This window comes from Citrus sinensis, chromosome 8 (assembly GCF_022201045.2).
Source record: "Citrus sinensis cultivar Valencia sweet orange chromosome 8, DVS_A1.0, whole genome shotgun sequence".
In the NCBI taxonomy this organism is placed as follows: Eukaryota; Viridiplantae; Streptophyta; class Magnoliopsida; order Sapindales; family Rutaceae; genus Citrus; species Citrus sinensis.
The window spans coordinates 6716677-6735536 of record NC_068563.1 but is presented as its reverse complement, the minus strand read 5'-3'; the positions used below and the strand labels follow the sequence as shown (position 1 = coordinate 6735536).

The window sequence follows — 18860 nt, the reverse complement described above, 5'->3', positions numbered from 1 at the left end:
AGAAGGGGAGGGGCGGAATGAGCATGCTGGCTATGAGACTGAGCATTTACAGCTGTTAACGACTTCCAATCTTCCAAAAGCGCTTCTTTTCCAAATTGAGAAATCGGGTAAAAGAGATTCTTATAGTGGTAAATCTTCCGGAACACACTTCGTCCAAGTTGAGAAATGAAAGTGATTCTTCTGGTGGCAAATGGTATACAAGAATTTGGTTGGTTGAAAGGACCAGTGATGGTCGCGGAACCATTCTGAGTCCAATACTACAATATTTGCAGTAAAAGGCTATGAATACGTGCCGTATTTGAAATCCAAATAGAAGTATCCTACAACAGATTTTTGCATCAGCAAGTGTTTGTAAAAGAATCATTCAACAAAAACTACAAAAAAGAATCACTCAGGTTACAGTAGGAGAAGCTTGCATCCTCAGGCTGAAAGAACTAGCAATATGCATGCATGCTATTGTTGGCTTGTGCCATGCTTCAAGACATAATGGCTTTAAGTGCATCCTTCACATAGCGGTATTTGAATGGGAAACCCAATTCTTTGGCTCTAGCAGGCACCACCCTTTGCCCTTCAAGAACCTGCAATTGGTTTGAAAGTTGTTTATTGGGAGCTGAAATAATCAGGAACAAGCCAGTGAATGACATGAGAACAATGACATTCTTACCACAAAAGCACCTTCTCCAAGAACTGCTTTGAGGGCAAATTCCGGTACAGGTAGCCATGATGGTCGACCTAAGACATTGCCCAGATGGTCACACATCTCAGCCAATCGAACAGGGTTTGGTGCAGTACCATTGATGACACCTAACATTCAGCACACTGAGAGTGAGTTTAATTGTTGCTGAGTCTTAAAACCAAGTATCCCATACCATACAGCACAATAATGCAATGCCCAACAAAGAGATTTTCCAAAGGCAAAGAGAACAAAATGATACTATGATGAAACAAAATGAATCAGATATTCAGAATTTGATAGCTCTACTAGTCAAGAAAATATGTTAGCAGTTATTTTTGAGAACATATCAGTGCAGTTTAGAGTGAAAGTGAAAGAAACTTCGGTGAAGGACTGCAGAAACCTCTAATCTCTTCATACATTTCCCATCTCTGAATTTTAAAAATGCATGGAAAACTAAGATTACATGATCAAGCTGGTTTATAGAAACCAGACACCATCTAAGCTGGGAGGGACATCATGAACTTAAGTTTTTAATGCAATCTAACATGGAGAATCCAAAAAAGGAGGTTATCTCTTTACTTTTTACGAGTACTAGCCAAACATGATATACAGAGCAGAAGGCACGGAATGAATGAAATACCATCAACCAGGTTAATTGGTTTCACTCCAGATTTTATGCCTTAATCAGCAGAGCATTACCTCGATAAGATGGATTGGATAGAGCTTCATATATCAGGTTCACTATGTCATCCAAGTGAATCCATGAAAACCTACATAATTACAAGAACAAGCAATTATTTAAAGTCCTGCAGAAGAAAGTAGGAGGGACCATTGATCAAACAGTCTCACACATTTTGATGTGTTCCGTGCATTCTTTTATCTTAATCGAAAAATTATAGGATAAGGAACTTTATGATTGGATAGGAACACCTATGTGGAGCAGACAGAGAAAATTATCCTCCACAATGCTTAATTAAATGGTGTCCAGAGGATAAAGAGTAAATACCATTGTTGTCCAGAGCCCAGCGGTCCACCAGCAAACATCATGAAGAGAGGGATCATCTTAGCTGCAGAGGTCAGAATTATACGTATATAGCACAAGGAGTAAGCTTTTTGAAAAGTGAAGTATCAAAACTGTATAAGCAAATATGTATCTTTTGTCATTTAGAACAGAAAATCAATCCATTTGTTTGAGATTAAGGCTAACTTCAGTCAACCAAATAAAATCAAAATTCTGGCAATTGAAGCAGCAGCTTCCTCATTATATTTATTACACGAAAAAAATTGAATGTCAATGATCATTTCGGCAAATCATCTTCCAATTGTTCTAATAGTCACATAAGCCTCTCTGGATTGGTCATCACTCCAATATTAATTTAGAATTAGAACCCATCAATTGAAATTGAAAAACAGAATTAACGAGATAAGACTCAAAAGACGAATTATACCTAAAGCACCACCATCTTTACCAAGAACAATGCCAATGCGAATAAGTGCTAATCTTACATCCTTATTCACTTTGAGGGCTGTTCCTTCCCATTCTCTACAGACCTGGCCAGGTATACATTACGTTCAAGGAAAGCAAGGGCACTGTCAGTATTTGGTGTTACACAAGTGAAAACTACAAAAATTAGTGAAAGGAAGCAGGAGTTCCATCAGCTTTACTTTAATTGTCATGAGGTAAGCAGCTAACCACCTTATGGCATGTGAACGACTTTCGCCTTAAAATGCATATAGGATAGCCTATGACATTAGTAACTTTAATTTTCAAACTTACAGTTCAAATGCCTGCTGTCAGCATTTGGTTGTTTTTTAAATTTGTTAAAAACAGACATAAACTATAACAGTCATTGAATTATTTTTCCCTCGTCAGCAAATGATAATCAACAAAGAAACATCAAACTGAGAAGTTACCAAAACCCCTCTGTTGAAACTGACCAAACAATAAACTTTTGCACAATAGTCACTGCATGTTAAAACCAATTTACTCAATAATATAACCCCATTGTAAATATAGGAAATCTAGAGCACACATATGGGATGTTTACTCTCGGAAATTTTACAGGAATCAGACTCTTACCTCAGCCAAGTAATCATTTCCTGATGGGCTGCTCTCATCAAATACTTCGGTTTCACTAGTTCCTGAGAATTGAAGAAAACTAAAGATAAAGAAAATTAAACATATTATGAGGTGAAAAAAATATTCATCAAGAAGCTTGAATTCAGAATCAGCAGACTGACTAATAATTTGCTAAGAATATCTCAGATTGACCAAATCAGCATATGGGTAGGGATACTTAAACAAATAGTGGACCTCTATCTCTCAGTTTAAAATTTGATTTGAGTTTCAATAATACAGTTTTAGTAGATCCAAGGTTCAAAAGTTGAAAATTTTGTGTTAGAAACAAACCATAGTAACCAAGAGCTGTTGCACTGACCAATACAGAGGGTCGAACTCCTTCTGGTGACTCATTAATTAAATCTACAACCTTCAAAATCAGTCAAATGTTGAGTGAACAGACGGGATAACATTAAACATATCTAGAGATATTATTTTTTTGCCAAAACAAAAATATTTCAAATGCTTGCATATGTAGAGATAGGCAAACAAGGAAAAAAATTCTAACCTTTGAGGTGACTCTGATCCTGCTTTCCTTGATCTCTTTCTTGATCTGCATTACAGTAGGAGATTAGCAAACTGCAGCTTTAGAGATAAAATACAAATATATAATCTACTTGAGAAGATGGTGACGTATGTGCCTCTTTCTCTAGGTCAAAAAGATCAGAAGAGAACCATGAAAAATGAAAGGCAGAGCAATTGGCTTGTGCCTTGTGAGGCTCAATTCTTCAATGGAAAGGCCAGCAACAATCATCACATTTTCATACCTTAGATAGAAATAGGAATATGTTGTACATCATACGTAATCGATAGAAGTCCACATAAACTATGAAGGAATGTCAAGCATAGGCACTGATTTGTCAAGTGACTGGGTTCTAACTTTTCTAACAGCGTTCTAGAACTAAATCAAGGTCAAATTTACCTAAAAAAGGTTTATGCAGGCAACAATGAACAAATCCTAAAGAAATTTATTGGTTGGAAATGAATGTAGTTTAAAATTTCTATGAATTACTCTTAAGCAAGATATGTCTGGACAAAAGATCATACAAACCAGTAGTGGCTAAACTCAGATGAGAGCATATAAGCCATCCTCTTTCTCAGAGCAACAACTACTTTGAAATTTGACAAATGAAGAATAGATCAGTGGAAGCTATGAACTTCAATCAGTTTGCAATGTTTACCTCAGAGGACCATCTTGTACCTATGGGCGTTCCAGCCAAATTTACAACAGCAGTTGAACCTTGAATGCAGTCTCTCCACTGTGGCTCCTCCGCAATCATAACTCCAGGAAAAAACCTTGTCTATGAATATCAGTGCACAGAACAAGGTAAGCAAAAATTCTAACAAAACGAATACAGAAAACTGGTTCCAGAGTCACCAGAAAAAATAGAAGTTTAAAATCCTATTACTAATGGATAACATGTTGAAAATGACTTCAGAAATCCAACCATTTATGAGTTCTGCAGAAAATACAATTAGAAAAAGTCGGTATTTCGCCCAAATCAAGTTAACTCAACCTTTTATTAAAAGATGCAAGCCGATGAACTCTATTTTCCTGAACATAAGGGGAAAAAAAATGAAGAAGAAGAAGAAGAAGGTTCTAAAAGATTAGCGTTCATAATTAGCAGTTTTATTGATTGTTGAAGAAAATTGAGGGAATTCATTACCTTCTTACCGGGAAATATTAACTCGGCTTTAGATCTTGAGCGTGTCAGGACACGAACTTGATGATTATCTGTAATCCAGATTGGATTAAGAAAATCTACGTTAGTGCATCCAGTTTATACTTGCTTCATCAGGTGGGCGATCAACGACATAACATATAAAACTTATTTCTCTATAATTATAGGTCGATGGAGAGCACGTAACCTGCTTGCAATCTTTGCACCAATCTTCTACCTATGAAACCTGTAGCTCCAGTTACTGATACAGTCATCTGACTCGCCTGCAACAACCTGCAAAATGTCAACAAAATCTCCGAGGCAGCAAGATCCATCCTACTTTCGACTTCAAGTATGAGATAATAATAACAGGAACCTTCTTGGCGAAAGAAAATAAAATCCCTCACCGTCAACGCTATATCGCATGCATACTCATATTTATTGCCAATTTACCTCATTAAATATTCCAATTAATCGAAACAGGACCCAAAGAAGAATACAGAAACTTTTATGAGATTTAATGCTCATACTTGACTTGCCCAATAATAATGATCTTGATTAGTGGGCATCACAGCCAACACATTACAAGAGAATGGCATTGATAATAAAAGAAGAAAAGTAGAGACTACATTTAACAGTTACAAACTTTTAAATTAGAGTAATTAACAATTACAAACTGTTAGCTCCAAAAGCAACAATATTTTACCTTCTGGGTATGATCAGAAGTACAAAAAACTCTGAATTTCTTAGCTTCACACCTCTGCATAAACAAGAAGAACAAACGCACATTAGCATGAAAATACGCAAACGAAGACAACTTAAGAACAATAAAGCTCAAAACATTAGCGAGAAATTGAGTTGCAGTAAAATTAACAAGTTGGTACTGACTGAAAAGGGTTTAGCAGAACTGTGAAGACAAGGAGATATGGACTGTGACCATGTCAATGTACTAGCTCGGCACAACAACACATCCATTATTCTGCTTTCAAGTGGCGTGTTCACTCTCTCTGTTGTCTCTGTGCGTTTGGTAATGACGGTGATGAAGATAATGAAGCAAAGATTATGAAGTAGTGCATGTCGATTGTGTTGAAGATTTTATACTCATTTTGTTGTGTGTCTGAATCAGAGCCACACCAACCAACTTGCCATATCCAATTATCCATCACCCATTGGTACGTACAAGGTCAGCAGTATTTTGTATGATATAATATCATCCGTTGGATCTGAAGGTGCTTTAAAATATGACCGTTTGAATTGTGATGAATGATTCCACTCCAATCCTTCAAGGCTTCAACTGTCTTTGAACCAAATCAACAACTACTAAAAACTAGGGGTCTGTACGACAACATAGTCAGTTCATATTTTTAAATATTGGAGTGATACCTGCATCAGAAACTGGTACAAAAGTCCAGATCAGAAATATTTAAGTCTAACTTAGAATGTTAGCTTGAAAAATGAGAAAAATTTAGGAATGTTAAACATACTCGGTCGGCCCGGACGGGACTCAAATGATGCTAGTCAGATATTATCCAATTTGAGAATACTGTGTACAGAAGTCAGCTTCACTTGATATGCTTGGAGTCCGGCATAGAATTTAGATTTAATAAAAAAATAAAAATAAAAATATATATTATTTTAAGTAATTATATCTATCTATCTAACTCACTCATTACATATATTTAAATTTTTAAATATTTAAAGTTTATATTTCATGCTCGATTTCATTTACATAAAATCATAAAATTATAAAATAAATTTATATATATATAATTACAAAACACAAAATATCTTTTATAATTCAAGTAAAAGTAACTTGATTCAATCCAAGTATTCAAAAAATGTGTTCGGGCCCAAATATGAGTATTGTCGTACCCCAACTGACTCGGGTTATTATCACCCCACTTAAGATTAAGAGAAGAGCCCACTATTCAACAATTGAATAGTTTACTGAAATACAAGTATGCAACCCAAGAGGGGGGGGTGAATTGAGATTCTAAAAAATTATTCAATTTATTAAAGAAAATCTTAATGCAATTATAAATCAAATTCAAAGCAATAACAATTAAGATGATCACAATTTAAAAAGATAAGGGAAGAGGGATTCGAACACCGAGATTTTTACGTGGTTCGGCCAACCTCGCCTACGTCCACGCCTCCAAGCTTTCCGGGCTTGAGGATTCCACTAAGCAAGCCTCCAAGGCTTCAAATGCTTACACTTGACTTCCAAGGTGTCAATGGACCTTTACAACAAGAGATTATCTCCAATCTCTTAACCCAAGTGTATCCCAACACTTACAATTACTCAAAGTAAAAGATTACAAATTGTTTTTCTCTCACACAATATTTAAGATTACAAATCAATGCCCAATTTGTGAATAGATGAAGAGAGAATGTGTTTTAAGCTCTATGAAGATTGTATTCTCAAATATTTGCTCAATGGTCGTGTTGTGTTCAATCTTCGTTTGAATTTGAATGAGCTTATTTATAGATGCAGCTGAAAACTAGCCGTTATTGACTTTCTGCACACTGTCGGATCACCGTTAGCTAGATGTCGGATCGCCGTTTGACTGGTCAATATGACCGTTGGGCTGATTTTTCAAATTGTCGGATCGCCGTTTAGGTCCAGAGGCTACTGGTTGATATCGGTGAGCCGTTTATCACACATGTCGGTTCGCCGTTAATGTCCAGAGACTACCCTTCAGTTCTGGTTGATATCGGCGAGCCGTTTTATCAACATATCGGATCGCCGTTTAGGTCCAGAGGCTACTGGTTGATATCGGCGAGCCGTTTATCACAAATGTCGGTGTGCCGTTTTCGTCCAGAGGCTAATCTCCATTTCTGCTTGAAATCGGCGAGCCGTTTACTACAAATGTCGGATCGCCGTTTTCCACAAAAACTGCTGCAGTGAACTATTTTGCAAGATGACTGTTTTGTCTCCAAATCTTTATAAAAATACTTTATGAAACTTGTCAAAATAGATGAAAATTATGTTGAGCTTTTAAAACAATTAATCAATCTTAATCATGTTTGTTATCATCAAAATCAATAAGGAATAATTTATGTCAACATTTACTACTACGGCCATTTTAGTAGATTGAATTAAATTAGATTGCACTAGCTTGGATATCAACCAAAAAAATAATATTATATTTATCTTGTGTAAAATTAAGTCAATATATCTCATTAGAATGCAAAATTTGTATCAGAATCAAGATCACATGACTATTTGAGTTATTTTACAAAAAAAAAACATTGTTAATTGTATTATTTCTACAATAATATTATAATTACACGTCCAAAATAATTTTTATCTCTTTAATTTCCTAACATTCGATCTCAGGTGACTAAAGAAATTGTTTGAAACCAATCCGTCAAGTCTTGGAGGCATCAACAATAATCCCTCCTCGCTTTAAACTCGTGTGGGCTCTTCTAGCCCAATACATACAACTTGCGTCTATTTTGGCTTTACTACATGGATAATTAGCTAGGTTATATGGGCTTTTGTAAACGTGCGACGGGTACTAAGCTTGGTATTATTTATAACAAATTATATATTATTTTTCAAACTTTCATCTAATGATTTATTATACCTATATTTATTAGAGTAATGATACAGGTATAAATTTTTGTACAAATTTATTTTGTACAAACTGATGTGGCATGATAAGATTGGTTGAATTAAATATCACTTGACCCACATGATTTGTTTTTATTAATTTATATTTTCATTCAACCAATAAATTAATGACACGTCAGTTTGTACAAAATAAGTTTATACAAGAGTTTGTGGCTGGATCATTACTTTATTTATTATACCTATATTTTTCAACTTCTTTAATGAATTTTAAAATGGTAATTAGTACATTGGGCCTATAAGTAGGGCGGCCCGTAGAACGAGCCCAAAACGCAAAACTCATGGGCTTGGTTAGTATAGCCACGTTCGCTCGCTCATCATCACTTCAGCGAAAGAGAAGAGAAAAAGAGCAGAAAATGGTGACGATGCAGTGGTGCGGCGCAGTAGCAAGGCGGGTGCTGGCGTCACCGCGACCAGCAGCAGCAGCGGAAGCTCTGCCATCTGCGGCGCCGATCGTGTGCGGGCGAGGCGACAAGAAGACGAAGAAAGGGAAGAGATTCAAAGGGTCGTACGGAAAGGTAAGGCCTAAGAAAGAGAAGATGATAGAGCGTATCAAGGACAAAGTCGAGGTCCCCAGGTCCACTCCCTGGCCTCTCCCTTTCAAGCTCATTTAAGAATTTTCTTCTTTTTACTTTTTAAGTTAAACCAAAAAAAAAAAAAAAAAAACTTTCAGTTGGTTTCTTTCTCTCTATATGTAGTAATAGCTTTTTAAGTTATTAGTGCAGCTAGGGTTTTAATTTTTTTTTTTAAATGCTCATGGATTGATTGAAGTAATATGTGGCAATTATGATTAATTTTTGTACGTGTTGTATTTTTTTTTTTTTTTGGGGAAATTGAGTTTGCATCATACGAACTTTTGATAATTGTTTTAGAGTTGATTTCAGTTTTGTCATGATTACTTATTCGGGTTTTGTGTTAGCATCGAATGGGAATCATTTGAAGAATGATGAAGTTCAAGTTAGTTATTTTGATTGATGCTTTTTATTATATGGGCTGCTGAGGACCCTGATACGAGTGTCTTATAAGTTTGCCAGTTCACATTTCAGCTAAAGAATCATACATGAGATGAGAAATTGAGAACTAGCGTTGTTCTTAGAATCTACAGTGTTAGCGCATGTTGGTGAAGAGTATAGATGACTGACAGTGCCCTTTTTCTCATTTTGCTGCTATCTTTGCTACAATTCCAACGCTAGCTCCAAAATTATGGGTAGTCCATTGATGAAATAAGTTAAACCAAAGATGATACTGAGAAGACTGATGAGTTTGTCTGGAAGTAATACTTGCCATCTCTTCTAGGTTCAGTTGCCAGTCTGTGTACTGTGTGAATTGGCTTTAAGATCATGAATGTTGTGAAGTAGCAACTCGAGCAACAACTTTGAACATAGTTGCATTTGCCTTTGCTGCTTCATCTTCCAATTTGATGCGGAATTTAGATAGTAATTCTGAAAAAGAAAAATAGAAGTAGAGATGCAAAAACTAAGCCAAGTAACAGTTCAAAACAATGCTCTGAAGGAATACCCAAAAGAGCACTGTGATACATCCATGCTTTTTACCTTTAGTTGCGCGGGTTTCCTCTTGCACCTGGTCTAGCAAGTTTAAGCAGAAGTGTGCGACTATGGGAAACCCCAGAATCAAAAGCCAAGAAACCAAAATGCATCAATACAGGTCTGAAATGGAAAGCCAAGCAAGCTCCAATCTGAAAATTCCAGGCAGCAAATGCAGCAAAATTTCTGGGTTCTGTTGCCAGTGCATAAGAAGACTAATACAATAACCAGTAACAATGACATCGCAAGTGTGGATGAAGCCTTTCTGTGGTTCATCTCCCTAGCCATTGCTTTTGCTGAATCATTATCCATATTAGCCAAATTGGTAGCAAGTAAATTTGAGAAAACAGTACTAATATTCAAAAGAAGTCTTGCTTGAATTTGATGGAGGAGCTCAATGTGTGATTATGAGTGAAGATGGGGACCTTTTCTCGGGCAATGATCCTTCAGCAAATGTATGTCCAATTCAAAGTCGTTTTTGCTATCAATCATGGCTTAAATGGTTGAAACAGTTCTTATTCCTGATGAGTATGTAATAAATTGTAAAATTTTGGCTTGCGATTAACTTGATTGCCAAGATTGAATTTTAGCGATCAAATACTTAGCATTAAGTACTGAAATTTGAAGCTTTGCTTTTTGTCCGACATCGTTTAATAAGAACATTCTCAGTACTTTCCTACATTTTATAGTGCTGGATAAACTCTCTTCCTGCCCGATTAACGCCATTATTACTTCATTAATAAGATGTAACTTAACTTTTCTACGGTCATTGGCCACTAGAGGAAATAAATTCCAATTAAATTTCTTTAGTGGAGGATGACCCGTATTAAAGTTTAAGTTAATAACACAAAATTAAAGTTTAATAGTGCATCTCTAAATTAATTCTTGTAAAAATTATTTGCGAAAAAATTTGCAGGTCAACATTAGTGCAAGTGACTAGACGTAAAAACTAAAAAGTGTGTAAAATTATTCGTATTTTGTACTACTGATAAATATATCGAATAATATTAACCAGAAGAATAAATTAATTACGTCTAAACCAATTTTTTTCTCTGCTTTTGAATGAATCATATAATTTAAACCTTCTTTAAAGAATCAAAACCACCCGCCATACCAGCTATTACTGCAATGAAAAGAGAAAAAAAAAATCCGCTTCTTACAACTTACAAGTGATTTAGCAAGCCATCTTCTAATTGTTTTGTTCAGTAATTTTCCAAAGAGATTTCTTTTGCAACCTGGCTTCAGCATAAGCACACTCAGTGTGGCTCGAGACAGGTTTTTCGGGTCTCTGTGAGATGTCAGTACAATCCCATTAGTTCCTAATCAATAATCCTTCATTAATTGTAGCAAGACAGAAGACAAGCATGCAATTATGCAAAGATGCAACTTATTTTCAGGAAAAATACAGTTTTCCTCTCAAAGGATTCACGATTTTGTGCCACAAAACCAAACATTGGTAATTCTAAGAAAAAATGTTCATCTTCAAAGACCAGATACACAGGGAAAGGAGCAACTGAACATCTTAGGAAGTTACTAAAACTACAGCAATTGCATTCACTTGAATAACGGGAAAAGGATGATGGTCGTGATCATCTTCAGCATCAAAGTCGTGGATCATGTCAACCTGCGATGGTAAGAAAGTTAGGAATTTAATATGTAAGGTAACAGCAAACACGCAAGCGCACTGAGAGCACCTCATCATATATGAGCCAAATATGCTCAAGAGGCATAGTACCGACAGGTCGTGATCATGACAGTTCAAAGGCACACATTGGTACTACTACTAGGTCAAAAACTCGCAACAAAAATGACCAAAAACCCGCAACAAAAATGACCAAAAACCTTGCAAACATACATTCTTTTGGTTGCAAACAGGCAGCCAATGAGGGACAAAAGAAGCTATGACTAATTTGACTAAGAATGCCCATCACTGCAATTTGTCTAATCAGTACTCACCTTTTATTTTTTGTCAAGGTAAAGATGCAGAATTTAGTCATTATCTTCTTTACCAAAGTCATATGCTATCTCAATCTGCAAAGAACAAAATCTGAATGAGGTACGAAGCAATTGGCAGAACTGTGGCATAAGTAGAGGATTAACCCTGTCCTTAGTTTATGTTTGAGAGAAGTTTAACTGCAATAGAACTGAAGCATACATAATCTATTTCAATTTCGAAAGAAGTTTGTGTGAATGCAATGAGTGAAAGAGCATAAAATGTGATAGACAGCAGAATATTACAACCCACGCCCATTAGAATGACTAAATGAACATGTGGAACAAAAGGCAGAGAATCACGACAAATTTACCCCTTCAGGTGGAGTTGGGTTTCTGCAAAACTTGGAACCACCAGGAGCCCAAGGAACTGCACAAAGAAAACATACTTAAGCTTCAAAACCACAGAGGAGATCCAGAGCTCGGGGAAGCACCACGACAGAAAGCATTGCACGTTATTACAATCACATAAATAAATTAAGTCCATAGACATTAATAAAATCCAACATGGTCAAGTACAAGCACAATCTATGAAACATCACATCTACAAAAATTAATTTTATAAACCAACATGAACTCTAATTCGTTTTGACGGAAAAAAAAAACAACATAGGAACCCTAATTTGTTTATGAATTACAGGAGAAAGTGAACAGCACAATGGTGGGACAGCTTGACAGCAAACTATAGTTCCTAACAGTGTAGGAAAGTTTCAGATTTGAACTGCAGAGAAATTTGAAATACAAGACATCCAGACAAGTGGCATCAATCAATGACACTGTCATTACACAAGACTTTCTCTTTTTGTATTGGTATACTTTTGACCCACCCCACTCTTTTAGTACTTGATCCAAACCTTTGGGCATCATAAAATTTCAGAAAATGGACTAGAGTATGCAAAAGGATGGATTTTGAAGCTCAGGGCACTGTCAAACAATATCCAGAAACCATCACTAACTTTAATGATAAGGATTAAGGAAACGCTTTGCTTTACTTACCTTCCAACATTCATCTTCCTAGGGCAACAACCTACAACAGAACTATCTAATTCCTAAACAATCTTAAATCCCCTTTGAAGGTAAAAGCTGAATGATGTACATAAATTTACTTAAAAGAAAAAGTTGAAGAAAATGAACAACTTTAAGCTCATAGACCAAACCATCAAGTCGCCTGCCCCGGGTGGGGGGGGGAGGGTTGTTGTTGTGGGGGGAGGAGATTGTCTCCATATGGGAATAATTTTTACACTTAAGCTCTCACTCCCACAAACTTCACAAGTTCAAAAAGAAAATAAAGGAAACAAAGAGCCCATGTAAGATTATAAATTTCTCAAGCAGTTTTTTATAAGAAGAGTCTCATTTTCAAAAACTATACTCCTTTATACGCAAAAATATTTCATAGATTTACCACAGAGGTAATCTGGCAAAACTTCCCAAACATAAAGCCTTTATTCTCATAAAAGAATTCTATGCTTTGAGCCTGTACAAAAGCACTTACCAATGTAAGGATCAGGGTGCCGCCACTTGTTATAGGTTGCTTCAGCCTCATCTATCATTCTATCAATTGCATCAAGGTCCGTCTGCATATCAACCAAACAAAACATCACCAGATACCCTATTAATAGAAAGAAAAATATTAGCACAAAAACTGAGCCGTCACTCACAAGTAATGCAAGCACAACCACAAGAACCAATTTACAACATAGTTCGGAAAGTTCAATGCCCGAACTTCAGCAAGCTTACACAAAGAGACTTTAGCCAGATTTACTACATCTGAGATGATAACTAAACAGGAGGAAGACTGCATTCCACTTAATAGTAACTAATGATACCACCCATAAATAATTTGCAAAACCTCATGGTAGCAAGACAGCACTTCATAATACTTTGGCTCCGTTTTCTTCAAATAAAATTTATTTAAGTAGAGCTTTTGCTAGTAGAGCTTTTATAAGTAAAGTTTTTACCAAAATAATTCTAGTTATTTGATTGTCAAGAAGCGCTTTTACTAAAGACTACAAAATTACATTAATAGACAAGTTTTTTAAAGTTATGGTATAAAAATAATTAGATAGCATTATCAAATAAGTACAAGATATTTTAGACATTTTAACATTTAAAAAAAAAATTCAACCTCTACTCCCAAAGTCTAAATTTGAACTTTTCCTAGTAGAAATAAAATAATTTAATCTTCAAAAACTCTACTAAAAAAACAACAAAAATTTAAATAAAATTAAATAAGCACTTATGCCCATTAGATCAGCTATACCAATCAGACACTTTAACTATTACTACTTTTCTCGTAATTAGTTTTTACCATAATTAATTTCCTTCACACGCACCCATAAATTTAATAAAATGCATTCTAGTCCACATGGAAATTCCACTAAACTGTTATAATTCAGAAATAAAACGCTAGCAAGCAAGATATTTCAACATTAAAAAAAAAATCCGAAATTAAAAATGAATTTTTTAAGAAGAGCGAATGGGAATGTACCACGTGTTTGTTGGCTTCGAATCTGAGGCGGAGGTCATCGGCCTAGGAGCAGGAAAATTCAGAGAATCAAATGGTTAGAATTTTGATGATGTTTTTACAATTAGTATAATCGGAGATCGGAAATGTAAGTGGTGGTGGGGCCTACATACATCTTTGTAGAAGAGGTGGCGATGGACGGCCCAGTTGAGGGTGTCTTTGAGAGCACGGCGATAGAGGATCTGAACCCTCTCCTTCTGTGCCGCTCTCCTTGCTACGTACGCCGCTGTTGATATCGCTCCGCTCATCTCTCTCTTTCACTTTCGCTGTCGTCCCTCTAGAAACTCCGCTATTCGTTTTCTCCCTTCTGGGAAATAATGTCAAGCCGCAAGCAACCCAGCTAAAACGCACTGCTTCACGTTTTTGCTCTTTTTTCTTTTTCTTTTTCTTTTTCTTTTTTTTTTCAATTAATTTCCTCTTTTTATGCATACATGGCAATATTTTTAGTCGTCCGTACTGTAAATCATGTTATACTTTCCCAAAGTTTGTATGCACAAGGCTCCAAGTGGCATTGACATGATAAAATAAATATATATATTTTTTTTTATGATTAAAGGGCTCTTAAGAGAGCTAAGGCAACACTAAACGGGATTGTGCAACCCCATGAACATCATTTATCAATATGCTAAGCATATTTGGAGGAATAGATGGAAAACAATGTAATCCTAACGGAAAAGAAAAACTATACGAAGCTAGGAAATCAGCTGCTTCATTGGCTTCACGGTAAATATGTTCCACTTTGGTCAACCAATCATGCCGGAGGAGAGCTTGAATTTCCTGAATGAGCGTAAAATGCTCATGGATAGGAGGGTTTGAATTGGAGATTAACTTCATAACACACATGCTATCTACTTCCACGTAAACTTTGCGAAACCCATATTGCCAAGCGATAGATAATCCATGAAATAAACCCCAGAGCTCAGCTGAAGTCACCGAGCACACACCTAAATTGGCACTGTAGCCTACCTGCCACCCACCTCTGAAATCACGAATTAGCCCACCAGCTCCTGCAATCCCCGAAGATTTCTTGGCACCGTCGGAATTTAATTTGACCCAAGGCCAAACAGGCGCAATCCAACGAATCCATCTTTCGATACGGGTAGTGCCAGTAGCAAAGGAAGAGGAATTACTTCGTTGAATTTCAACAGCCCTTACTTTGATATCCATTGCAATAGCATTGCTCTCCCAATATTCCTTAGTAAAAATAAAATGATTCCGCCAGAACCAAATCCGCCAAATAGCTACTCCAAACATGACCCGCCAAAGGTTGCTGCAAGGATACTTGTTTGAAGCTTGCAAATTTCTTGACATCCACCCTACAAGATCAATATTGAAAAACTCCTGATGATTATGGTCCTGAAGAAGTCGAAGCCATACCGATCTAGAATAAGGACAGTCACGGAGCACATGGATCGTGGTCTCCAACTCATATCCGCATCTCTCACAATGTGTGTCAATGGTTAAATGTCGTGATGCTAATTCTCCCCTCGTCTTCAATCGATTATGCAGCACCAACCATATGAAGGTTTTTATGCTTTGCGGGCCTTTCCATGACCATGCCAACCGCCAGATCGTATCTCTTTCCTGCAAAGAAGGCTGAGCCAAGTGGTCATAGGCTGACTTCACTGTGAATTTGCCATGAGTTGTAGCTGCCCAGTAAGCTTTATCAGGACCATTCCACGCCAAAGGGGGGTGAACTGAAGCAATACGCATCACTGCATTATGAGATAAAAGGTAGCTGAACTTCGGCCAGTTCCAGTTGCCATCTGCAGTCACAAAGTCAGCCACATACAAATCACAAAGTTCGGGAGGTATTGGTTTCAAAGTAAACGCCGCAAGGGGAGAAGATGTCGTGGCCCAGCAATCCCACCAAAATTGCACTCTCAAGCCATTACCAACATTCCAACGTAACCCCCGTTTGGCATGATCCCAAACTCAACCCACAGACTTCCACAAATGAGAGCCATGCCGAGTGGGAAGAGATTGTGGGATATCCGAAAGTGACACTCTGTACTTTGTAGCTAGCACTTGGGCACAAAGTTTACCAGGTTCCGTGATCAAGTTCCAAGCAACCTTTAATAGTAAAGCGTCATTCATAATCTCCAATCTCTTAAATCCTAGCCCACCAGTCAGCTTCGGTTGACATATAGTGTGCCAACTAATTAAACTCATCTTCTGCATTTCAGCATTCCCACTCCACAAGAATCGTCGGCACACTTGATCAATTTTAGTCTTGATGCTAGTCGGTAAATTAGTAGTCTGCATAGCATAAATAGGGATTGCTTAGAGGACGGATTGGGTGAGGGTAATACGCCCTGCAAAGGACAGTTGAGAAGCAGCCCAACTCGAAAGTCTTTGCTTCATTTTATCCAGAATTCCCTGGTATGTTTGCTTCGAAACCCGGCGGTGCAGCAGAGGCATGCCTAGGTAGTTACCCAAATCCTTGGTGACTGTAAACCCCAGATCACGCCCCAATCGACCAGCTACAGCTCCGGAGATATTCTTTGAAAAGTAGACTTGAGTCTTAGATTTGTTCACCTTTGCGCCAGAACTCAAACAAAATTCGTCTAAGACCGAATTAATGATACAAGCTTGTGCACTAGAAGCCTCTGCAAAGAGTAATAAATCATCAGCAAAAAATAAATGACTTAGAGGAGTACCCATACGAGCTAAGCGAATTGGTTTCCATTGTTCCTGTTGGATGGAGCGATAAATTCCATGACTCAATCTCTCAATGCAGAGAACAAAAATATAAGGAGACAACAGGTCCCCCTGCCGAACACCTCTACTAGGGGAAAAATCCCTCGTTAGTTCCCCATTCCACAAGATGTTCATCCTAGTAGAAGTAATGCACTCCATTATTAAGTGGACAAGATCGAAAGGCAAAGCTAGCTCCATTAAGGTCTCATGAATAAAATTCCAGTTCAATCGATCATATGCTTTCTCTAAATCAATCTTAATGGCCATTAAACCTTTTTTACCCAGCTTTCGTCGCATAGAATGGACAACCTCCTGAGCGATGATGATATTCTCCGTAATATGCCGGCCGGGGACAAAACTTGTCTGGTAAGGCCCAACAAGATCCGGGAGTAAGGCTTGGAGTCTAGTCACAATAATTTTGGTTCCTGTTTTATAAAATACTGTGCATAAACTAATAGGGCGATACATCCGGAAGGATGTGGGACACTCAGTCTTTGGAATTAGGACTAGGAGAGTTTTACTAACCTCTCCAGGAATATGTGTGAATTGAAGACTTCCTTTATACCAGAACTAAAAGACTCCCCAACAATATGCCACTGAGCCTGATAAAACCCGGCAGGATAGCCATCGATGCCAGGGGCTTTGAGAGGACTCATCTGACAGATAGCCGCATGAATTTCTTCCTTATCAATTGGCATAGCAAGACTCGCCACTCGGGTTTGGTCAATTTGAGGAAAACACCCTTGCACCTGGTACGGCTGGTAGGTATCCTGTTCAGATTTATATAGCGTAGAAAAAAAAGTCACAGCATGGTCTTTAATTGCTTATGCTTCATAAATCCAATTACCTCCTTCATCCCTAATCGCTGTGATACGATTACGAGCCCTCCGTGTAATGGTTTTTTGATGAAAAAAAGATGTATTCCGATCCCCATATTTTATCCACTCTCTACGAGATTTTTGATACCATAACAACTCCTCTTGGGACAGTACTTCTTCCAGCTTCTTTTTTAGCTTCATCTCCAGGCGATACAGGCTACCGAGCGACCTATTTTCCAAGGCTTTCTGAACCCCACCAAGTCGAGCCAGCAATTCTTTTTTCCGTTTAAATATATTGCCAAACACTTCCATATTCCAAGTAGTTACCTTGCTTGTGAAGCGAGAAGCTGCTTGAGCATAAGGCATATTTCCTTGCCAATTATCCTGCATAAACTTCCCAAACCGATTGTCTGTCATCCAGGCAGCTAGAAACCGAAAAGGCTTTATCCGCCCCATTCCTCTACCATTGCGCTCAAAACGAACCAAAATCGGCTTGTGATCAGAATCAATTCTCGGAAGATTGGTGACTGAATAATTATCGAACTTGAAAATCCAATCTTTATTACTCAAAACACGATCAAGGCGCTTGGACAAACTCCCACGAACCCAAGTGAACCGAGGACCACTGAAAGGCAAATCAACCATTTGATTAGTATAAAACCAATTATTAAAGATTGGACAAATACCGGTGCCCAGTTGAGACCCTCCACGTTTTTCCTCAGCATATAAGATTGAATTAAAATCACCCCCCACCAGCCAAGGATCATGCATCGAACTCGCAATGCAATTCAACTGGTGTCAAAGCTCATGACGACGACTTGACTTGGGGCTCGTATAGACTGCCGTGACCCAAGCGTGAGTAACATTCTGAGCACTGATCTTTAAATGTATAAACTGATTATGATTTAAAGTAACTTCAACGTCAAAAAAATCACGCCATAACACCCAAATACCTCCAGAGAAACCATTAGCCTCCACACGATGAGAACGGTCAAAACCACTTTTTTTTATAAAATCGTCTGCTTTCTTCCCACTGACTCTTGGCTCGAAAATTGCTACAATTGTCGGATTGTAGTTCTTAACTAGAGCAGCAAAGGTTCGTCTAAAAGTTGGGGACCCCGCCCTTTGAACATTCCAGAATAAAATTGAAACTGTCATAAAATAATTATGAGTAATGGGGAGCAGGATCGGC

General features: G+C 37.4%; 3 protein-coding genes across 4 annotated transcripts; 1 reads left to right on the top strand and 2 right to left on the bottom strand.

Annotated features, from left to right (window-relative positions):
- Positions 1-158: 158 nt before the first annotated feature.
- LOC102610319 (epimerase family protein SDR39U1 homolog, chloroplastic) lies at positions 159-5775 on the bottom strand. Of its 2 annotated transcripts, none has more exons than XM_006487325.4 (13): positions 5345-5775; positions 5163-5216; positions 4665-4740; positions 4463-4530; positions 3977-4096; positions 3304-3348; positions 3087-3165; positions 2757-2818; positions 2125-2227; positions 1683-1743; positions 1376-1446; positions 665-804; positions 159-578 (listed from the first exon to the last, which is right to left on the bottom strand). In XM_006487325.4, the coding sequence occupies exons 1-13, from the start codon at positions 5429-5431 to the stop codon at positions 477-479; spliced, it is 1068 nt and encodes a 355-aa protein (XP_006487388.1). In that variant the 5' UTR covers positions 5432-5775; the 3' UTR covers positions 159-476. The 2 variants fall into 2 exon arrangements, with proteins under 2 accessions (XP_006487388.1, XP_052288961.1); XM_052433001.1 differs by having other exon boundaries at positions 4665-4750; positions 5345-5439.
- Positions 5776-8401: 2626 nt separating this feature from the next.
- Positions 8402-8937, top strand: LOC102610006 (30S ribosomal protein S31, mitochondrial). Its single transcript, XM_006487324.4, has one exon. The coding sequence runs from the start codon at positions 8447-8449 to the stop codon at positions 8702-8704; it is 258 nt and encodes an 85-aa protein (XP_006487387.3). The 5' UTR covers positions 8402-8446; the 3' UTR covers positions 8705-8937.
- Positions 8938-11004: 2067 nt separating this feature from the next.
- Positions 11005-14534, bottom strand: LOC102609688 (NADH dehydrogenase [ubiquinone] 1 beta subcomplex subunit 9). The gene is made up of 6 exons (XM_006487323.4): positions 14264-14534; positions 14115-14156; positions 13119-13200; positions 11941-11996; positions 11591-11665; positions 11005-11258 (listed from the first exon to the last, which is right to left on the bottom strand). The coding sequence occupies exons 1-5, from the start codon at positions 14396-14398 to the stop codon at positions 11624-11626; spliced, it is 357 nt and encodes a 118-aa protein (XP_006487386.1). The 5' UTR covers positions 14399-14534; the 3' UTR covers positions 11005-11258; positions 11591-11623.
- Positions 14535-18860: the final 4326 nt, after the last annotated feature.